General features: G+C 34.1%; 1 protein-coding gene across 1 annotated transcript in view; it reads left to right on the forward strand.

Moving 5' to 3' along the window:
- The window catches only part of P3H2 (prolyl 3-hydroxylase 2), a 149,150-nt gene that overhangs the window by 110,826 nt on the left and 18,259 nt on the right, over nucleotides 1–20,065 (forward strand). Inside the window, exons 2-8 of the mRNA XM_012745194.2 lie at nucleotides 6,240–6,392; nucleotides 7,356–7,545; nucleotides 12,535–12,666; nucleotides 14,791–14,933; nucleotides 15,263–15,352; nucleotides 17,007–17,047; nucleotides 18,285–18,379. Of these exons, the coding sequence (XP_012600648.2) occupies nucleotides 6,240–6,392; nucleotides 7,356–7,545; nucleotides 12,535–12,666; nucleotides 14,791–14,933; nucleotides 15,263–15,352; nucleotides 17,007–17,047; nucleotides 18,285–18,379 (844 nt within the window). The remainder of the gene's footprint in view (nucleotides 1–6,239; nucleotides 6,393–7,355; nucleotides 7,546–12,534; nucleotides 12,667–14,790; nucleotides 14,934–15,262; nucleotides 15,353–17,006; nucleotides 17,048–18,284; nucleotides 18,380–20,065) is intronic.

Genomic DNA, 20,065 nt, shown 5'->3' on the forward strand with positions numbered 1-20,065 from the left:
AATACATTTAGTTCTGAGCTTCCTAGCAGTCAAAGCAAAAAGGACAACATAATTTATCATGTAGCTCTCAATGTATATAAAAAATAATTTTATAAATTTGTCAGAAGGAACAGACCATTATTTCCTATAACTGAATTATGAAAATAATTTCAAATATGGATTTTTACAAGTTATATTAACATAAAGAATGGTAACATCACCAGCAATTTTGAAATAAAATGTAAAGGTCTTTTTTATATGGCTATTTTTTTGACTTAATAAAAATTTGACTACATTATATGGAAATGTTTAGGAATTTCCTAAAATAAAGTTGAATTCTCACTAAGCAGCTTGGTCTTTACATTTAAAGACTGTGATTTACAGGATCTAGCTTAATCCAGTAGATCAAACAAATTGCTTCTAAATTTCATTTCAAAATTTGATTTTTTAAATTTTAAGTATATTATTTTTATATGTTGTAAAAATTTATTTATTTATTCATTTATTTGGTTTTCTGAAGTAAAATTAACTTGTGTTGGCAAGAATTTGAAGCAAATTTGGAGACTTAAGTAATGAAGTAGCTGCAAAAATGAAGTAGCTGGTGTCATATATTTTATATATATATGTACATACATAAACATACATACATGTATATCTTATAGGTTCAAAAAAGGAAGACAAACATTTTTAGCCCATGAATTTTTAGTGCTTAATATGATGTGCAGCTGTAATATGATGGCTTTGTTTCTCTCTAGTGTACTTACACTTCTAGCTGGAGCTTAAAACTTCTAATGCTTAGAAGCAGGATGTCTTCAGTGTCTGCTTACATGCTTGTCAGTGGGGGTTAAAAATCTCTAAAGATACTATATTGTGAAACTTAAGCAAAAAGCTAATGTAAAAACTGTAACATTTCATCAAAATGTAATGGATAAATTCCCGAAGTTAAGGTGATGAAACTAGACTTCTTTATTTAAAGTGTTGAGGTTTGAGTAGAAGAATACAAATTGCTTATTTTAGGCTTGATGTTTTACTCTGATTGTATAAAAAGCCTTCAGAAGATAAAAAGTCACACCAAATATTCTATTTCAGAAATACACAGTGGTCTTTACACATTTTAATGTGTGGAATTAGCCCCATTCCTTTGCTGCATGTGTATTACAAGCTGGTCTCAACTTCATATTTAAAATATTTGAGCTTTATATTTGTACTAATTCAGAAGAAAGCAAATTTGTATATTTTTCTACAATATGTTTGGAAATTTAAAATTTTTTTTTCCTTTTGTGCTGTATGTTTGCCTTCTGAATTGATAAAACATTGTTATAGCAAAGATGGGCAAAATGGAGAGGAAAAGAAAGAAATGGAGGGTGTGGAGGGGAAGGAAAGGAAAAAGGAGGCAACTGACCTATGCTGCCCTATTTTATTTTGCAGAGTATAATAAAAGCATTATCTCTGGCCTCAATTACTGCATTGCTCTCTTGCCTGCTATGAAGATCTGTCTTCCACATAACAGCCTGAATTATCATTTAAATATGTCTATCAGATCTTGTTATATCTTTCCTTAAAATTAGGATGACATTTAAAGTCTACCATATCTTCCATATGATCTGTCCTTCTCTAACTTCTCAATTCTCTCTCCTTAGTCTCTGCTCTGCTTTTAAGACACACCAAGGTCAAGGCTTTTTCCACTTCAAAGCCCTTCACTTGATTTTCTTTTGTCTGGAATGTTCTTTTCTCTTGTTCAGCTCATGACTGGTTTCTCAACTTTTAGGTCTCAGTTCAAAAATGACATTGCAGAGAGATCTTGCCTAATTTATCTAAAGGAGTCTTTTTCTCACCCTAACTGCAGCCAGTACTCACAACTTTGTTCATTTATTTCTTCATAGCACTTGGCACAGCCTGAAATTATTTTCATATTTGTTTACTTGAGATTTGTCCTCTTTATTGAGAATGTAAACATCTAGAAATAAGGGCCTTTTTTTGTCTTCACCACGCAGGTATTCTCATTAATTATCATGATATCTGGCACACAGCTGGTGCTAAATGAACATTTACTGAACCAGTGAATGAGTAAAATAAAGAATTTGGGCATGGCTGGAGTACTGGACCTATGTGTGTTTTCTTGACTAGAGGGATGGTCAGTTAGAAAACGTATGGACATTCAGTTTGTCTAGGAAAAAGGTGCATAGTGACAGATAGGAGGAAATTACGCTAGAAAAAGTGGAGTTAAATCCTGAAGTCCTTGAGTGTTATGCTGCAGAGTGTCTGGAATCTCTTTTGTGGTCAATGGATAGCTACTGAAGATTTTTGAGTAGTCAATGTGTACTTTAGAAATGCCTCCTTTATTACCAGCTGTGGAAATCTCTTTGTATGTCAGAAGAGCCTCATTCACTCACCAGTTCAAGGACACCGAAACTTCTGAATGCTAGCAGGGGTGTTGATTTAGTCAGTGCTCATTTCTTTTTCCATGCAGCATGACTGCCACGTATGGTTGTGCTTCTGGGCTGGCAGGAGAGAATGTTTGCCTTAGTTCTTCACAGCCTGAGATGAAATGACCTGGTGCTTCTGGAAGGCATGTTTTTAAACCAGTATTCTCACATCTCAGTGGGGCAGTGGTCGTCCTTAAAAGTTCAATACCATCTTATTGTCGAATCATTCCCTTTGTCAATTGTTCTTTATTTCACAATTCATTTTTCTAATGCATAGAGTTACCTTCATATTAGACTTACCCTCTCTTTGTTTTAATTAGGTCTTAAAGGAAGTCCAGTTTAAAGCCTTTAAATGCAGTTTGCTTTTGGTTTGTTTTAGAGGAGTGAGTAGATCCTTTCTTAGCTGAAACATAGTACTTAGAAAACCTTGTAATAATCTCCATCCAATAATATGACTTCTATGTGGCATACACGGGTTCACGTGAACTTTTCCTATCACTTTGGATATGTGTGTTTAATTTCTAAAATGCAGTACAAAGATATTAATATCAAGCTTACAGTTAAAACAGTGATCTATTTTATAGACGCTGGCAGACGATTCTGGTTTCCTGAACTGGTTCACATAATTCAAAAGCCAGGGCTAGTTCATAAAGTTTTATAGTTCCACCTTAAGTCATGGACCCTCCTTTATATTTATATTTGGGAAGATGATATTATGGTCAATATTAGATCATAAAGGAGGAAATTACCAAATAAAAACCCACTGTGTTCAAATTTGAGCAAAGGAAACAGTTTATCAACACTGACTGACAGTTTTCAAGACCTATTGTATCAATCACATTGGTCTGTGATAACCACATTGGAAGCTCTCAATATAAATGATGAATTCAGAGATATTTTTAATAAACTTGAATGCTTTTAGTACCTTATAGCTTAGGAGGCACACTCATATGTAATATTTTAAATTTTTTTAAATATTTTAATTTTAAATTTATATATAAAAGATTTAATTATTACAAGTTTTTTTCTCTTAGACACATCATAAACCTCATCTATATGTAAAATAGGTAGAAAACAAAAAGATAAATAAGTTATAGTATTCCTATCTACACAGAGCTCTACTGGGAGAAGCAAATATACTAAGATACATACAGTATAAAGCACAGTATGGTAAGTGCCAATAGAGGAATACGGATAACATGATATTGTGGTGCTTGACTATAGTTATAGGACTGGGAAGGCTCTCTTAGAGAAGGCAGGATTTAAGCTACACCTGATAGGCCATGATAGAGAAGAGATAGAATGACAAAGTTCCTCTAGCTCAGTAGAATAGCCTGAGCCAAGGCAAAAGGGTACGGAAATGAACAACATAAATATTTATTTGTGTTTCATCAACTTTAATGTCTGGTGCTATAGAACCAAAGTATATCAGTGCTAACCTGTTTTACTCATAACCTATAATTTGACTATTACCTGGAGACAGTTTTCACCAACCACAAGCACATGCGTTCATGGGAGCTATAAACTTTATTCTTCATTAATGAGAGCATATTCACATCCTTGAAACAGATAGATCATTTATAAATTGTATGCTACTATTTATTTCTTTTTAGTGCTTTAGTGATGCTTGAAGCACATTCATATATATTACACAATTAAATCTTTCCAAAAACCTATGTCATAGATTGTTGTAAGCAGTTATTATGAGCTTCTTTTCTTAAGAAAGAACTGAAATAAAAATGTTGAAATGGCTTTTTCCAGGTTCACTTGGGAATAAATGTGAACCACATGCAATTTAGAATCCATTGTGTTCCTCTATACCTCTGTAATTGTCACTGTGTAGATGTCCAAACAATTGATATATATCTGTTTTATGTGTAAGAAATTGAGAAATTAAAACTGACAAAGAAGCCAAATCCAAAATTACTTATTTTGACAAGATAATTTTAGGTGCACAGAATTGAGGACAATGGTACAAGTGATATGGAGAGTGGATTTCAGGTAGAATTTAATGGAAGGAAGGTCAATAGCTAAGAATATACAAATTAAATGAAAAAATGAATATTCATTTTTATGATATGAGGTAAATGGATTTGTCTATTGACATTCTCTGTGACTAAAGCACATGTCAAAATTCTCAAATTGAGTAAACTAGTTCTATTTTATTAAAAATGCATCATTGCTTGTTACATGCAAAGCATGTAGTAAGTGGTTTAGGAGGAGATTGACAGTGTCTGTGTAGGGGTTATGAAAAATTCTTTCTTTTGTATTAATGAAAATCAAAATTGTAAATTAAGAATCAAATATCTTAATGAAAGCATTGAGCAGCTTTTATGTATTGGAATAATTCATCCTTTTAACTTTTTTCAATTTTTATATTTTTAATTGACACATACAAATTATACATATTATAGAGTACAATGTGATGTTTTGATATGTATACAATGTATAATGATCAAATAAGGGTAATCAGCAAATCCATCACCTCAAACATTTATTATTTCTCTGTGGTAAAAACATTTAAAATCCTCTCTTCTAGCTATGCTGACATATACAATACATAATTATTAACTATAGTCACCCTACTGTACAGTAGAACACTAGAACTTATTCCGCCTATCTAACTGTAACTTTGCACTCTTTGACCAAGCTCTGTTCATCCCTCCTGCGCTGTACCCTCCCCAGCCTCTGGTAATCACTATTCTACTCTCTACTTCTATGACATCAACTTTTTCAGATTCCACATAAGAGTGAGATCATGCAGGATTTGTCATTTTGCTTATGGCTTATTTCACTTACCACAGTGTCCTCCAGATTCATTAATGTTGCCACAAATGACAGGATAATTAATTATTTTTGTGGCTAAATAGTATTCCATTGAGTATATATTCCACCTTTTCTTTATTCATTCAGTCATTGATAAACACTTAGGTTGATCCAGTATCTTGGCTATTGTGAATAGTGCTGCAATAAACATGGGCGTGCAGATAAGTCTTCAAAATACTGACTTCGTTTCCCTTGGATATATATCCAGTAGTGGGATTACTGGATGATATGGCAGTTCTATTTTTAATTTTTTGAGGAACTTCCATCCTGTTGTCCATAATGGCTGGATTAATTTACATTTTCACCAACAGTGTTAAGAGCTCAACTCCCTTCCTTCCACATCATGCCAACACTTTTTATCTTTTGTCTTTTTGATAATAATCATTCAAACTAGAATGAGGTGATATTTTATTGTGGGTTTGGCTTGCATTTTCCCAGTGATTAGTGATGCAGAGCATGTTTTCATGCACCTGTTAGCCATTTGTATGTCTTCTTTTGAGAAAAGTCCTTCAGGTCTTTTGCCCATTTTAATTGGATTATTTTATTTATTTATTTATTTTTGCTATTGAGTTGGTTGAGTTCCTTATATATTCTGGATATTAACCACTTGTCAGATGTATAATTTGCAAATATGTTCTCCTATTCTGTAGGTTATCTCTTCATTCTGTTGTTTCTTTTGCTTTGCAGAAGCTATTTAGGTTGATATAACTCATCTATATATTTTTGTTTTTATTGCTTATTCCTTTGGAATTTTATCCAAAAAAATCCTTGCCCAGACTAATGTCATGAAATATTTACCCTATGTATTTTTCTAATATTTTCATAGTTTTGGTCCTACATTTAAGTCTTTATTTCATGTTGACTATTCACAATATATGGTGAGGGATAGGGGTCCAGTTTCATTCTTCTGCATGTTGTCTTGCCACTTTCAAGCTGTGAGACATTTATTTCTCTGTGCCTGGTTTAGAAATATTTTCCTTCATTTGGCTCTTTTTTTTCTCTCTATAGCTTAACCAGATGGAGAAAGCAGTGGAAGCAGCCCACACATTTTTCATGGCCAACCCTGAGCACATGGAAATGCAGCAGAACATTGAGAATTATAGAATGATGGCTGGTGTTGAAGCATTCCAACTGGTAGATAGAGAAGCCAAACCACATATGGTGAGCTCTGGGAACTCCTGTCCTTATGATTCTCACAGGGAGCTATGTTCCATTCATTTCATATGAATGGATATCTCAAATTTAGTCTCAAATTTCAGTAACATGTTTACACTTTCAGAGTTCTCAGATGAAATATTATAATTATCACAGCTGACAAAATTAAGATAATTTTTAAAGTTTCAATTAAATTTTTAAAACTAAAATTAAAAAAACTAAACAACTAAAAATTAAGATTTGAGAGAAAATGAAAATTAACTTAGAAAATTAGTATAAGGTTGTGAAAACTAGAATATCATATAAATACCTGTAATCCTTGCTAGCCTCAGCTCCTCTCCAACACTTCTATTCCACACCTGGGAGTTGAAGCCAATGTGAATTTCTCAAGGTCACGCTATGGTTTTCCAGTTCCTCGTCAGTAGTTTGTCCATTGTATCTTGTACTTTTCAAAGTAGGTTTTAAAAAAGCCACATAATACTTTGTTTAGATAATGGAATGTTATTTGAAATCACACGTTGAAAGAGCTTTTTTCCCCCAAATTTTTAACATCAATAAGCTCAATGTGCAGCCTCCAAAATCATTGCAGAAAAGAATAAGAGAGGAAGATTTAAGATGGAAGATTTTTTATTTTTAATTGGACAAGGCCTGTCACTTCCACCCACATATGTTGTCCTGCACTTGTTATGTTGCCCTACCTATGGGCAAGAGATTAGAAAATACTGTCTTATGTGTGCTGAGGAAGAAAATGAAATTGATTGTTCCCATTGCATTCTCTTGCTAAGTAAGTCCCCTCTTGTTTACAATTACTTGAAGCCAGGAAGGTTGCACTTTATCTCCTAGTGCAATTCTTCTTTATCCCCCCACAGCACGGGAGTTCATACCCCACCTCCCTCAATGATGGCAAGTCTGCCTATATTCTGCTCCTTGAAAATGCTTTTTGTTCTGTTTTTTGTTTTCTTTTTTCAGGAGAGTTATAATGCAGGAGTTAAACACTATGAAGCTGATGACTTTGAGGTGGCCATAAAGTACTTTGAACAAGCTTTAAGAGAATATTTCAATGAAGATATGGAATGCCGAACCCTATGTGAGGGGCCTCAGAGATTTGAAGAGTATGAGTATCTAGGGTATAAAGGTGGTCTGTATGAAGCCATTGCAGGTAAAGCTTATTTTTTCCTTCTATTTATTTCCTGATTATAAAAGTACTATATGCAATTTTAAAAGTTTTCCAGCAATATAGAAGTATATATTGTAATAATGAAAGACTCATATGTCTATTCCACCCTATCTCCTGTAGATAAATTTATGTAGTTAAAATTTTGGTAACTGTCCTCCCAAACTTTTCCAGATGCATATGCAAATATTTATGTATTTATATATAATCATTATTTCAATTGTTATAGAAATAGGGTAATACTATACATATTGTTTTTCAACTTTTTTATTTGTTTGTTTTATGCTTACCAATATGTTGTGGACTTCTCATGTAAGTATATGTAGACTTACCATTTTGTATTTAATGGCTGGGTAATGTTCTACTATATGAGTATATCATAATTTATTTGACCAATCCTTTACTGGGGAATAATAAAGATATTGTAATTTTTCATTATTATAAACAATGTAGTAGTGAATGCTTTTGTATAATCTTCAATTATTTAAAAAAGTGTTTTATTATATAATGAGAATTTAATATGTTGCAAAGTAGAATTTAAAATAGTAGGTAATATGCTTTGTACAGTAATTGGGGAGATTGGCTAGTTAACCATTTTTAGGGGTGAAGTAAATTCTCTGCTTTATATCATACACAAAAATAAATTATATTTGTATTACAATATAAATATAAAAAAACAAAAATGTTAGAAGAAAATGCAGGAGGTTATTTGTATTACAATGATATAGGAGAAGAAAGCTCTTCTAAGCATGACAAAAGACAAGAAAAAAATGAAGAAAATTATAGACTTTACATGAGATTTATAGATACAAATTTAAATAATAAACTAAGCTGATCTACAAATGACAAATAGAAAATATTGCAAAATATTTTATAGGCAAAGAGTTAATATCCTTCATATTTAAAAAGAGAAAAGAGACTGTAAATTATTAGTAGTAGAAGTAATTTACTTCCTAATTAGTATAATAATAATCACCATGCATGTGACAGTTATAACATACAAAGTACTTTATTTATATCTCTTTTAAATCTCTAAATAACTCTTCATAGATAGATATTGTTATTTACTTTCTCTCCCTTTTTTCAAATGAGGAATTTTTACTTCAGTAAGATTAAGTAATGTGACAATAGTCTAGCTGCAAATCAAATTCAGGTTTTCATGAATTTAATACATATACTTTTAACGCCTATGTAATTGAAAAACAGATTATTAATATCTTCAATAATAAATGTTTAACAAATATTTCTTGAGCACCTATTGTATTCCAAGTTATACATATATGAAAAACAATGTTCAACTTAATGTACTCATAAAAATGCAAATTAATGAAGTCAGGTTGCTCTCCCAAGCTTCCAATATTTTCTGTCTCCCAAGAAAGCACTACTCACCTAGTAGCTCAAACCAAATCCCAGGAAGTTATCTTGCAATCCATCTTCCTCCATTTCTGCTCTGATCTGATTTGTTACCAAACTTTGTTAGATGCTACTTGCTAACAGCACTTATGACTTCCTGGCTCTTTCCATCCCTTTTGCTACCATCCAGGCTCACACTGACAGCTGACTGCCTCCTTGCTGCTCCTCATGTCCTCTTCAGGTTTTGCTCAGAACACAGGCAGAGCAGTATCTAGAAAACAAAATTCTTTTCATAGACCTGCTTAAAACACTCCAATGGCTTCCATTCCACTTAGAATTAAAACCATAACCTTTCATAAGGACCTTTTATGATAGGGAACTTGTGTATGTTTTCATTCTCCCTCTCTCCCGATCTACTGCACTTTCTTTTAATTCCTTGAATATGCCATGCTTATTTCCACTTGTAGACCTTCAAAATGTTATTTTGCTCTATCACCTGCTTAAAGACCCATCTTGTTCAGTACTCAATCTTCAGTGCCCACGTACATGACTGGCAAAAAGTAGGTATTTAGCAAACATTGGTTAAATGAACTGGTTGATTAATGAATGCATGAAGTAGATGACATATCCATCCATCACGTTAGAGATGAAAAGAGTTTGACTGATCTGAATGCAGTAGTCTCTACAACTAATTGATTGCACCAGTTACAGATTTTTTATTCTTTCTCCACTCCCACTGCTTCACATTACTAGCCTGAAAAAAAAAAAAGCGTTGACAATACTCCATGTTTTTAAGAATGTAGCTCATAAATTGTTAAGGTTTTTTAGAGAGACAATTAGGGATGTAGACAGCTATCAAAAGTTAGATGAGGAAGTAAACTAAAAATTTCAGTAAACTGAAATATGTCAAATGTCCAATTTGTGGCACACTCAAATCTACTAAATCAACTCAATTCAGTTAAAATCAATGCAACTATCTGGATTATTGAGGATTCCCTTCCCTCCCCCAAAAAAGTTTGTTTTCCTGGGTCTCTGTCAGATCCATTTACCTGCATTTTTGTGAGCACTGCTCATTTGAATGTCAATTGTACATGTGTTTCACATTTTAATCGCTGAGTATATCTCTACACTTAATCTTTTATTTGGGAATGAGCAGACTTTTCCTCTATTATTTTTAGCTATATTATGATTTTGTGGGCATAGGCGCTCTGCTATTGCCCTCACATTCACCTCTACACCTGCCTCTACCAATGGCCACAGAACAGTTTGGCAAACGTCCTAGATCTGATTGAGGAAAATTGACTGATGGCTTCCTGTAGATTAGAATTTAGTGATTTGCTCACAGCACACTGGTTGCTGGAAAAGAATAGAGATCTCTCAACTCAGGTTCTTTAATTTTTTACCCAACCACCACCATCCCTACCACAACTTCCAATATAGAAAAGTGATTTTAAAAGGAGTCATAGCCCCTCAAGTGCAAACCAAATAATATCTTACAGAAATAGGGTAAGTCTTCTTGGGAATGTAAAGCCTATCCAATTTATTATGAAAAGGAAAATTTTAAAAATATTCCCACACAAGTGTATTGGATCTCAAAAATATTAGAATATATTCATTGCACTGTGGCATTCAAGACAGAAAGAAGGCAAGTGATACAACCAATAAAAAGTAATATGACATCTCTCAGTATGTAAATTCTAGACTGGTTCAAAATTGTCCAAAACTAGGAGTAAAACTGGCTTTTAAAATACAGAATGCGGCTGAGTGCGGTGTCTCACACCTGTAATCCTAGCACTCTGGGAGGCTGAGGCGGGAGGACCATTTGAGTTCAGGAGTTCCAGGCCAGCCTGAGCAAAAGCAAGACCCTGTCTCTACCAAAAAAAAAAAAAAAAATAGAAAGAAATTAACTGGACAACTAAATATAAATAAAATTACCTGAACATGGTGGTATGCCTGTAGTCCCAGTTACTTGGGAGGCTGAGGCAGGAGGATCACTTCAACCCAGGAGTTTGAGGTTGCTGTGAGCTAGGCTGACTCACAGCACTCTAGCAAATGGATCCCTAATGAAGTTATTTACTCCTAGCTGTGTTTGATGAAGCTCTAAATGATATCATTTTGTCACTCTCATTTTGCTGCCATTGACATCCTGCTTTAAAAATATTTTCATTCAGATGTTGAGTTCTTGGTGGGTATGACTTTCACCTTCCCCTTTTCTTGTCAATTGGAATTAGAAGGAGTGTGTATTAGAAGCTAAAGTGGAATGCAAATGGTCACTTAAGTAGGAGAAAATAGTTGAAAGTTGTTTGCTGTTTTTTCCTCAAGAAATAAATCAGCTAGGTGTTTATTTCAAACATGCTAATTAAATAAATAGAGACCATTCTCCCCTTCACATTCCCCAGTTGGCGTTAATAACCAACAGACTTTAGGGATTCTGTTAGCTATGCTATGTAGGATTGAGTTAGCCCGGTTATGTGAAATTGGCATGTTTTCCCCCACACCAGAAAATGCACATTTCCTTCCTGTTGTGTTTTGGGGACCCCTCTGCAAGATCACAGAGATCCATGCCAAACTCTAACTAAACAGAGGACCTTTTGAAAGAAGGCAGTTGTGTTAAATTAAATTGTACAGCCATGAAGTCAAATGATTTTATCATCCTCCTCAAGGGAAGCCACTCGGCACGAGCATGAATGAACAATTCTCCTTCTGGAAAAGAACCTCCATCTTCATTAGGAAAATCAAAGTTGAGGCAAAATGTAGACAGTGTTGTTTTTTTTTCCCCCTGGTACATTAGCTACTTATGTTTCCTCCTCTTGTGCTTTGATGAGATAGAACCTAAAGTTAAAAGGGGCATGAAAACCCCTACACGCCAGTATCCTCACCCCACTTACAAGAGGGAAGAGTGGGAAGAATAGAAAGGGGAGCAAAGAGAACAGAAAAATGCTTGTTAAAATCCTTCTCCCTACTTTACCAGATTCTAGCATTCAAACATACATTGTCTAGGTGATGGACTCATTTATAACTGGGTAGAATAGAGTACTGATAAATAGATGTAAAGAATAATGTTTTTATTACTTCTTTAGGAAAGTTTGGCTTGAAAATGTTAACAAAGAAAAGGAGCATTTTGCCTCACTTCTCAGGCTGAACTCTCCTTGGACATGGAAATTCCTCTCTCTGAACCTGTTACTTAACATCATCAGCATCTGAAAATCCAATCCTGACTCCAGGGCACTTCAGACCATCTTAGTATCCAAAGAGAAGCCCCCAAGTTGTTAAATGAGAAAGCCGACATTCAAGTGGGTGCGGGTCAGGTGAAATGGCCTATGTCCCTTTCAGGAGGGGTAGAAGGAAGGGTACAAGGGAAGGGAAGAGTGCAGCATAGAGAAAGGACAATGAGACAGAGGATTTGGGAGCTATCAATGTTCTAGTGATCATAGACCAGAGACCTTGGCAAGTCACTTGCTGTCTTTGTAAAATGGTTTTACCATCACAAAGTGATGATAGTCATAAATTTGCTCTCAGAATATGGTGAGGTAAGGAATGTCCTGTGTATCTCTGTCTCTAACTTTGCATTTGGGCTTTCAGCAGAGCAGAAGGACACACTTCTTGGCTCTTATCTTCCAGATCACTACATGCAGGTGCTGGTTTGTCAGCATGAATGCGTGAGGGAACTTGCCACCCGTCCTGGCCGCCTCTCACCCATAGAGAACTTCCTCCCTCTGCACTATGATTACCTGCAGTTTGCCTACTACCGAGGTAAAGCAATGGGCGTCTGTGAAGACCCACTAGGGTTGTGGTTCAGCGTTACAGCCATCGCATTCTTGTAATTTAGTCTTCTGCATTCTTCAGTTTATCATCAAAGCAATGGGGGTTTATGTGTTTTCTGTCTCATCTCACATCCCTGCAGCTCTGGACAAGAAGAGCAGAAGGTGAAACCATAAAAGGGCAAAGTACAGAATTTAATGCTGTGAAAATTTTCTGAAAAATTATACTAAACTGACATGTTATATGGTTTTTAAATTTAATTTTTAACTTAATTTTGATAGATAACATATTCAGAAGGTTTAAATACCAAATACTATAAAAAGTCTCCCTCTCTGTGGCTGTCCCCACAACCCAGTTTCATGCCCTACAACTCAGTTTTTTATTTATACTTCTAAAATTCTTTTACAGAAACAACAAATACACACCTAGTTTTATTTCCCTATGTTTTACACAGAAGGTAGCATATTATTTACACTATTCTCTACATTGTTTGCTTTACTTAATACATGTCAGATTTATTTTAGTAGGTTAGATCTATGAAATTACCATTTCATTATGTCAAAAAATAGATTTTGGCAATTTTATATGGTCCAACTTAACTGTATCAGTACATAGAGATCTTCCTTGTTCATTTTTCTTTATATCTGCATATCATTGCACTATAATTTATTTCATATGTCTCCTAATTGATTGGCAGTTGTATTGTTTTCAATCTTTTGCTATGACAGTCAGTATTCAAATGGATAACATTTTACATATGTCATTTCACATCTGTACACAATATCTATAGTATAAATATCTAAAAGTGCAATCACTGGGTCAAGTGGTTTATTCATTTGTAAGTATGATAGATGTTGCCAAATTTTCCTCCATGTGGAATACATTTTCCATTGCTTATCAACATATTATCACATTTTTAGACATTACCCAATCCATTAGGTAAAAATAAGTATCTAAATGTAGTTTTAATTTCCATTTATCCTATACAGAGAGAGAGAGCTTGAGCATTTTTTCTGATGTTTAAAAGCAATTAATATAATTTAGATTGTTGAAATTGGTCTTAGATATCATGTTGTCTAAAATTTTTAGTCTGTAAAGAAGCAACTTGCTTGAAGTCACCTAGCTTAGTGACAGATCATAATACCTGGCTCATCGTTGTTATTATTGATATTAATGTTTCTCAGTAGCTCCAGCATCAGGCTTCCTTGTATAGAGGTCAGTAGTAAAGAAAATGTTTCCCTTTTAAGATAATAATAAGAAACTGTCTCAAGCCAACATTTGGAAGATACTTTGGCAAAGCCTCTCCCTTTCCAAAAGCAAAACATTACTCATCATCCTGACACTGATGGCAAACAATAGATTATGTGCTCAGGTCATGAGCAGGGAATGCAATGGAGAGAGCTGCTTTATTTTTATCATTATTTTTAAAAATCAGAGCCAACATGTATATCTGGAGGAAATTTCTTTTAAAAGAAATCTAATATCATGACCTATTTGGAAACAAAACAAATAGTATTTAAAAATTCCTCTTGTAATAGCTAGATATTTCTGTAACAAAGAGTTCATAGTTGAAACATCCTTGTTAGTTCCTTTTGGTAGTTTGCTACTGTAGGAGTTGCTGTAGTTACTGCAGTGAGGGGCTAACGGAGGATCCTCCAGAACATGTGGGGCTCTATGAAGGACTTTGCGTGAAAGTACCAATTTACCACTAACTTTGCAGCAATGAGAAATACCACTTTACAATCACTTGTATTACTCACACATTATGTACAAAACAGTACATCATTGTTGTAGAAGATCATCCTCAGGATATTTACTTTAAATTCAGTACAAAAATGTTGTATCTGTATTAAATACTAAAAGTTGTCAACAAACATCTTCAGGTAGAAACTTTTCATATTTTATGCAAAACAACTGGCACCAAAGCAGATTATAGGTAATACCTTTCTAATACCTGAAATCATGTCCCTCCTTTGACTCTTTATGTTTACCCGTTCAGCAGTTTGTCTTCCCTCTTACTCATGTTTGATGCTCTACAGACATGCTGAAGTCTCTCCGGAAACTTTTTGGGCAGACCTAAGCTGACTCTAATGCTGTAACTCATTGGTCTTTCAGTTGGTGAATACGTGAAAGCGTTGGAGTGTGCCAAAGCCTACCTTCTGTGCCACCCTGATGATGAAGATGTCTTGGACAATGTGGATTACTATGAGAGTCTGTTGGATGATAGCATTGACCCGGCATCCATTGAGGCCAGAGAGGTGAGACTGAGACGTTCTGAGAAGAAACTATTCTGCATGTGCTCCGGGAGAGCAGATGAAAATATAACGTGGCTCTTAAAGATACCTAACAATTTTGCAAAGGTTCTAGAACTAAGTTCTTTCAAACTTTAATTATTCATGCCAGAAGCTAATGTTTCTCATACTTGCTAGCTTGTGAAAATCTGTTGAGATAGGGACATTTTGGCAGCTCTGTATATTTCGGTTAGCTCATTAGTCACTATCCAATGAGAAATATTTCTACTTGAACATTTATCGTAGCTCTCACCTGCTATTTAAATAAAATGTTTTCATTATTTTCTTTTCTCTAGGATTTGACCATGTTTGTGAAACGTCATAAACTGGAATCTGAACTGATAAAATCAGCTGCAGAGGGGCTAGGATTTTCATACACTGAACCGGTAAGAGCAAAGAGGAAAGAGAAAACGTTTATTCAACAGACTATTCAGTGGAATTCTTATTTATGTTTTTATTACCCACACTTATTTGTTGAAGATTATAATGCCCTCCTTGAGGTGATAATTGGGGGCATGGAGGTGTTTACTCAATAGATGTGATGAAAGAGACATTAGTATATGTCTATATCACTGAGATACAAAGTCAAAAGCAAATATATTTGGTAGAATTATTTTGTATATGATTGATTTGCCCTTGTTTTATTTTCCCAAGTTCTGGCTTTGACATTTTATATTTTTCTCTTAATGCTTGTTTGTTACCTAAACCTTTAAGAGACTTCATAAAGAACACCATTAGTCACAATCCTACCCCACTAAGGCTGGTTTTACTCTACTTTTCCATGTTGTCTTCTTATCATTGGTCGTATGAAGACACACCTTTTTCAGAACTAATACTATGATATGGGTAGATTTGTGCTCTGATTTTTATTTAAGACGGTATCATAAGCAATTTCTGTATTTGTATTGCTTTAAAACTTATTTTCGCTACATATATAGAATTGATGTACAATAAATAAATGAACTCTTCTCCTGCTGCTAGACATTTGAATTATTTCTGACTACTCTATTGTATTTAATGCATTAGGCATTTTTCTCTCTATTGAACTATATTATTCCTTAGAATGAACTTCCAGGAGTAGGATTTCCCTGTCATCAAAGGATATGAGGTTTTAATGTTTCTGAACATAAATTGCCTTCGTCACAGATTTCTCTGATACCATTATTGCCCCTAGTAATGCATAAAAGTACCAGTGTACTACAAATTTCTCAGCAATAAAAAATAACCTTTAAAAATGTATTACTCATATGTTATGTACAAAAATGATACATCAGTGTTGTTTTAACATGTATTCCTTTGATGACCAGCAAAAATAAGCCTTTTCACAGATTGCTAATAGTTTTTTCTTTTCTTTGCGTTACCTAGGCATGGGTTTTGTTCATTTATCCATTGGTTACTATTAATATATAAGTTCTTTATATAATGTAAATATTAATATGTTTGTAAAATCATTATTTGCAATATATGCTATTTCCAACACATTTGAGTTTTTTTATTTCTTTCGTGTTATTTTAGAAATTAGGTTAATTTTAATGTAATATTTCTAATGTAACACTTCTATCATATTTATATCCAATCCTACTTATTTTTAAAAAATTTTCATTACCTTAAGCAACCTTAGAAAATGTCATTTACTTACTTCATGACCTGTACAGATGATTACTCAAGCTAAACATTTTTTTTGTTTTCTTATTTTATTTATAAAACATGAAGGAGTTGGACTCAATGATCTTTCAAATGTCTTTGTGCCATCAAATTCTAATTCATTATTTTGGACAAAAAAGATGGAATTTCAAGCTAATTTCATATTATTTTTTAACCCATTTGTGCTCTATGTTTTCTTTGTCAAACTTGCATCAACTTTAGGATTCCTTTTTATTAATTTTTTAAATAAAAATATATTGTATTTTTATATGATATGCAAGTTTCCTAATATTTCAGGTCGTTTGAAAGTTTTGCATATATTTTATTTTATTTTACCTTATTTCTGTAAATGATTTTTAGTGACAAAATTAGTGTTTTCTTTTTAATTTAAAACAGAATTATTGGATCAGATATGGAGGACGACATGATGAGAATCGGTAAGTCCTGCACTTAGAACACAAACTGTTTATTCTTAATGAGAAGTAATGCTTAGAGTCATAACCTATTATAAGGAGCTTAACTCTGTGAAATAGTCAAGAAAATATAATTATTAATGGAAGAGTTCTGAGCTTTGAACTAGGAGCTCTACATCCTGGTCCCAGCTCTTCTTGTCACTTTTGTGTGACATTGAGTGATGTATCTTCTTCTCTCTGGATCTCATGTTTTTTCCTGAAAAGAAGAGGTTGAATCAGGTGATATTTGAGTGCTAACATTCTGTGTTTGCACATCTAAGTAAGTTGGATGCTATTTTTGATTTATTAATAGAAACTATAAAATGCTCCTTTTGCTGGTAAATTCCCTTACTGTATTTATTTGAAATTAAGAAGTTCAGAAAGTTTTACTGCAAAGTGAAGTATTAGGTGTCACTACTGAATCAGAAATGAAGAGAACTCCTTTTCTAAATGATAGAAGTCAATTTACATGTTTTGAAGAACTCAAATTCATAAAATATCTGAATTATATGTTTGAGATCACATGGTCCAGACTATTTTCAAATTATGAAAATGAAGCCCTGACAAGGCAAGGGACTTGCTTAGCATCCTACCACAAGGAAATGACAAATCCAGATCTTCTTATTCAGGATCTTGAGGTCTTTCACTATGCTTCAAGGACTCAACTCTTGAGTGGCCTAAAATGATTATAAGAGATCCAAAAAATGTATATGCACATTTGGATTTATTAAATCTGTACCTGTTGAAAATGACAGCCTGCTATCATTTGTGTGTTTGCAAAATTTGACACAAACCCATATCTCCTTTCTCAGAATAGTCAAAAACCATTACATTAAAATGTAATTTATTTCAGTTCAACCATTGTTCATGATGCAGTCCATGTTCAAGGCAGCATAAGATACTCTGAGCAGTATAGAGATTCACATGAAAATTTTTGTCCTGCTCTTTTGGCAATAAAATCTAATGTGAAGGGGGTTAAGTTATGGATATAACTAACTGTAGCAAAGGTTGTTAAGAAGATTTAGAGGAGTGAAATAGAGCATACTCACTGAGGAAATAGAGAACTTCAGAGGCAGTGACATTTGATCTTAAAAGATGGGGGGACTTATGTACAGTAAAAATATACAATGTATAATCACAGGCTACTTAGATAAAAGATTATTTGCCTTTGAATATCTTTATTCAATGTGAAATTGCCATTTCAATTTTTTTGAATGGGCAGGGTCCCTTCAGGAGTGAATGTGGAGGGGACAGAAGTTCATGGATTATCAATGGGAAAAAAGTTATCACCCAAGATAGATCGAGACCTGAGAGAAGGTAAGTACTAGTGCACTTTAACTCTATAAAGGAAAGGAAGGGGAGGAGAGAGCTTGACCAGTTCCTACCCAGATCAAGGAAGAATTTACTTTCTTTGGAAAATAAAAATAGGACTAAGCACTATAATTCATAACAGTCTGAAAGCAAAGCTTAAAAACAAGAATGTCTCAGATTTGTATATTGTTACCTTTTGTTTCCAACAAAAGTACTTCCAAATTCACTCACTCATCTGTTTTCTAAGGAATACTGTTAGTTAGGCAGAGACTGCTTGGTCATCTCCATTCTCAGAATACCTGAGGCTTTGCAAGGTCACAAGACTTCCTTCTGTCACATAGTGAGTCCTAGATAGTGTGGGACAGACTATATCGCAGAGGAACTTGTGGAGGAGATAGGTCACATAAGATAGATGCTAAGGTTAACTAACCTAATAGCGTAGATCTGAGTAGGGCTTTAAGAGAAAGTAGAATAAAGATGGAAATCAACAGGCTATGAAGGAAGCCATTCTAGAGTAAAACAAACAGAGCAAAGGCACAAAGAGGGAGCAAGCAGAACATCATGCGCCTACAGACTTAAGATCAAAAGTTGTGGAGATATAGGTGGAACATTGCCAAAAATTGTTTTTAAATGAAGCCAAACATTCTTATAATAATAAACTATTAGCAATGGTAGTACCAACAGCAGTGGTAATTATTAGCAGTTATTATTTCTGTATGTTGTTACAATTTTCCAGCAATTTTACACACTATTTTAATGCAAGTAGCATCTTATGTAAGAAGATTTAGTGACTTCTCCAAAAATCTCATAGCTCATAACAGGTTAAGCATGCATTTGAACCTAGACTTTTGGAATCCCATTTGCTCTTTGCTTGCTGCATGGGACATAGAAGTATCTAGATATGTAAATATATACTTTATTGATTAAATCATTGCAACATAAAAAGAAGCTTTCAAACATCCACATTGAGAAGAAGTGCAGCATTTTTATTCCCCAAGAGACTTTGTCAGCACATTCCTCTAGCTGATTTGAAAACTTTTGGCTCTCTACAGCTCTTACATTTCCCATCTATTTCCTTCCTTAGCTTCCAAGTCAGTTTGAAGCAGTAAACAGGATAATATGCTCATCTAATTTGACCTGGACCTCAGTTTGTAGCCACAAAGCCTAAGCTATTTTACAAGTGCCAGAGAGCCTTGGTCAGCCAGAGTTCATGTTGCTTTTTGAGCTGAGAAATCACCCAGGAAGTTCATGCCAATAAGCCAGCACTTTGCTGTAATGTTTGGGAAACTCCAGGGCAGTTGCCAAATTTCAAAGCTTTTTTTTTTTTCCTGGCTACCAGGGAATCTGATGTCTAGCAACTGACTGGGAAGGCTAATGGGAAGAGGAGAACAGAAGACTATACATGACAAATAATGGTTATGATTGACTGGGTTACCAAAATGTACCATTTCTGCAGAATTTTCTTAGTTGAATTGACTAATCAATCTTAGGATGTTCCCTGAGAACCTACCAGTCTAAAGGAAAAAAACAGATCATTTTTACCTGCTATACTCTCACACTCGCTACAGAAACTTCTGTGGCTAGATAGTGTAGGGAGGGTTTCTCCACACACCAAGCAATTCTCCAACAGACACCCACTGGGAGTCAAATAATTCAATTCAATTCAATTCTGACACTATCTACCAGGAAATT

Source organism: Microcebus murinus, chromosome 1 (genome assembly GCF_040939455.1).
Source record: "Microcebus murinus isolate Inina chromosome 1, M.murinus_Inina_mat1.0, whole genome shotgun sequence".
Classification (NCBI taxonomy): Eukaryota; Metazoa; Chordata; class Mammalia; order Primates; family Cheirogaleidae; genus Microcebus; species Microcebus murinus.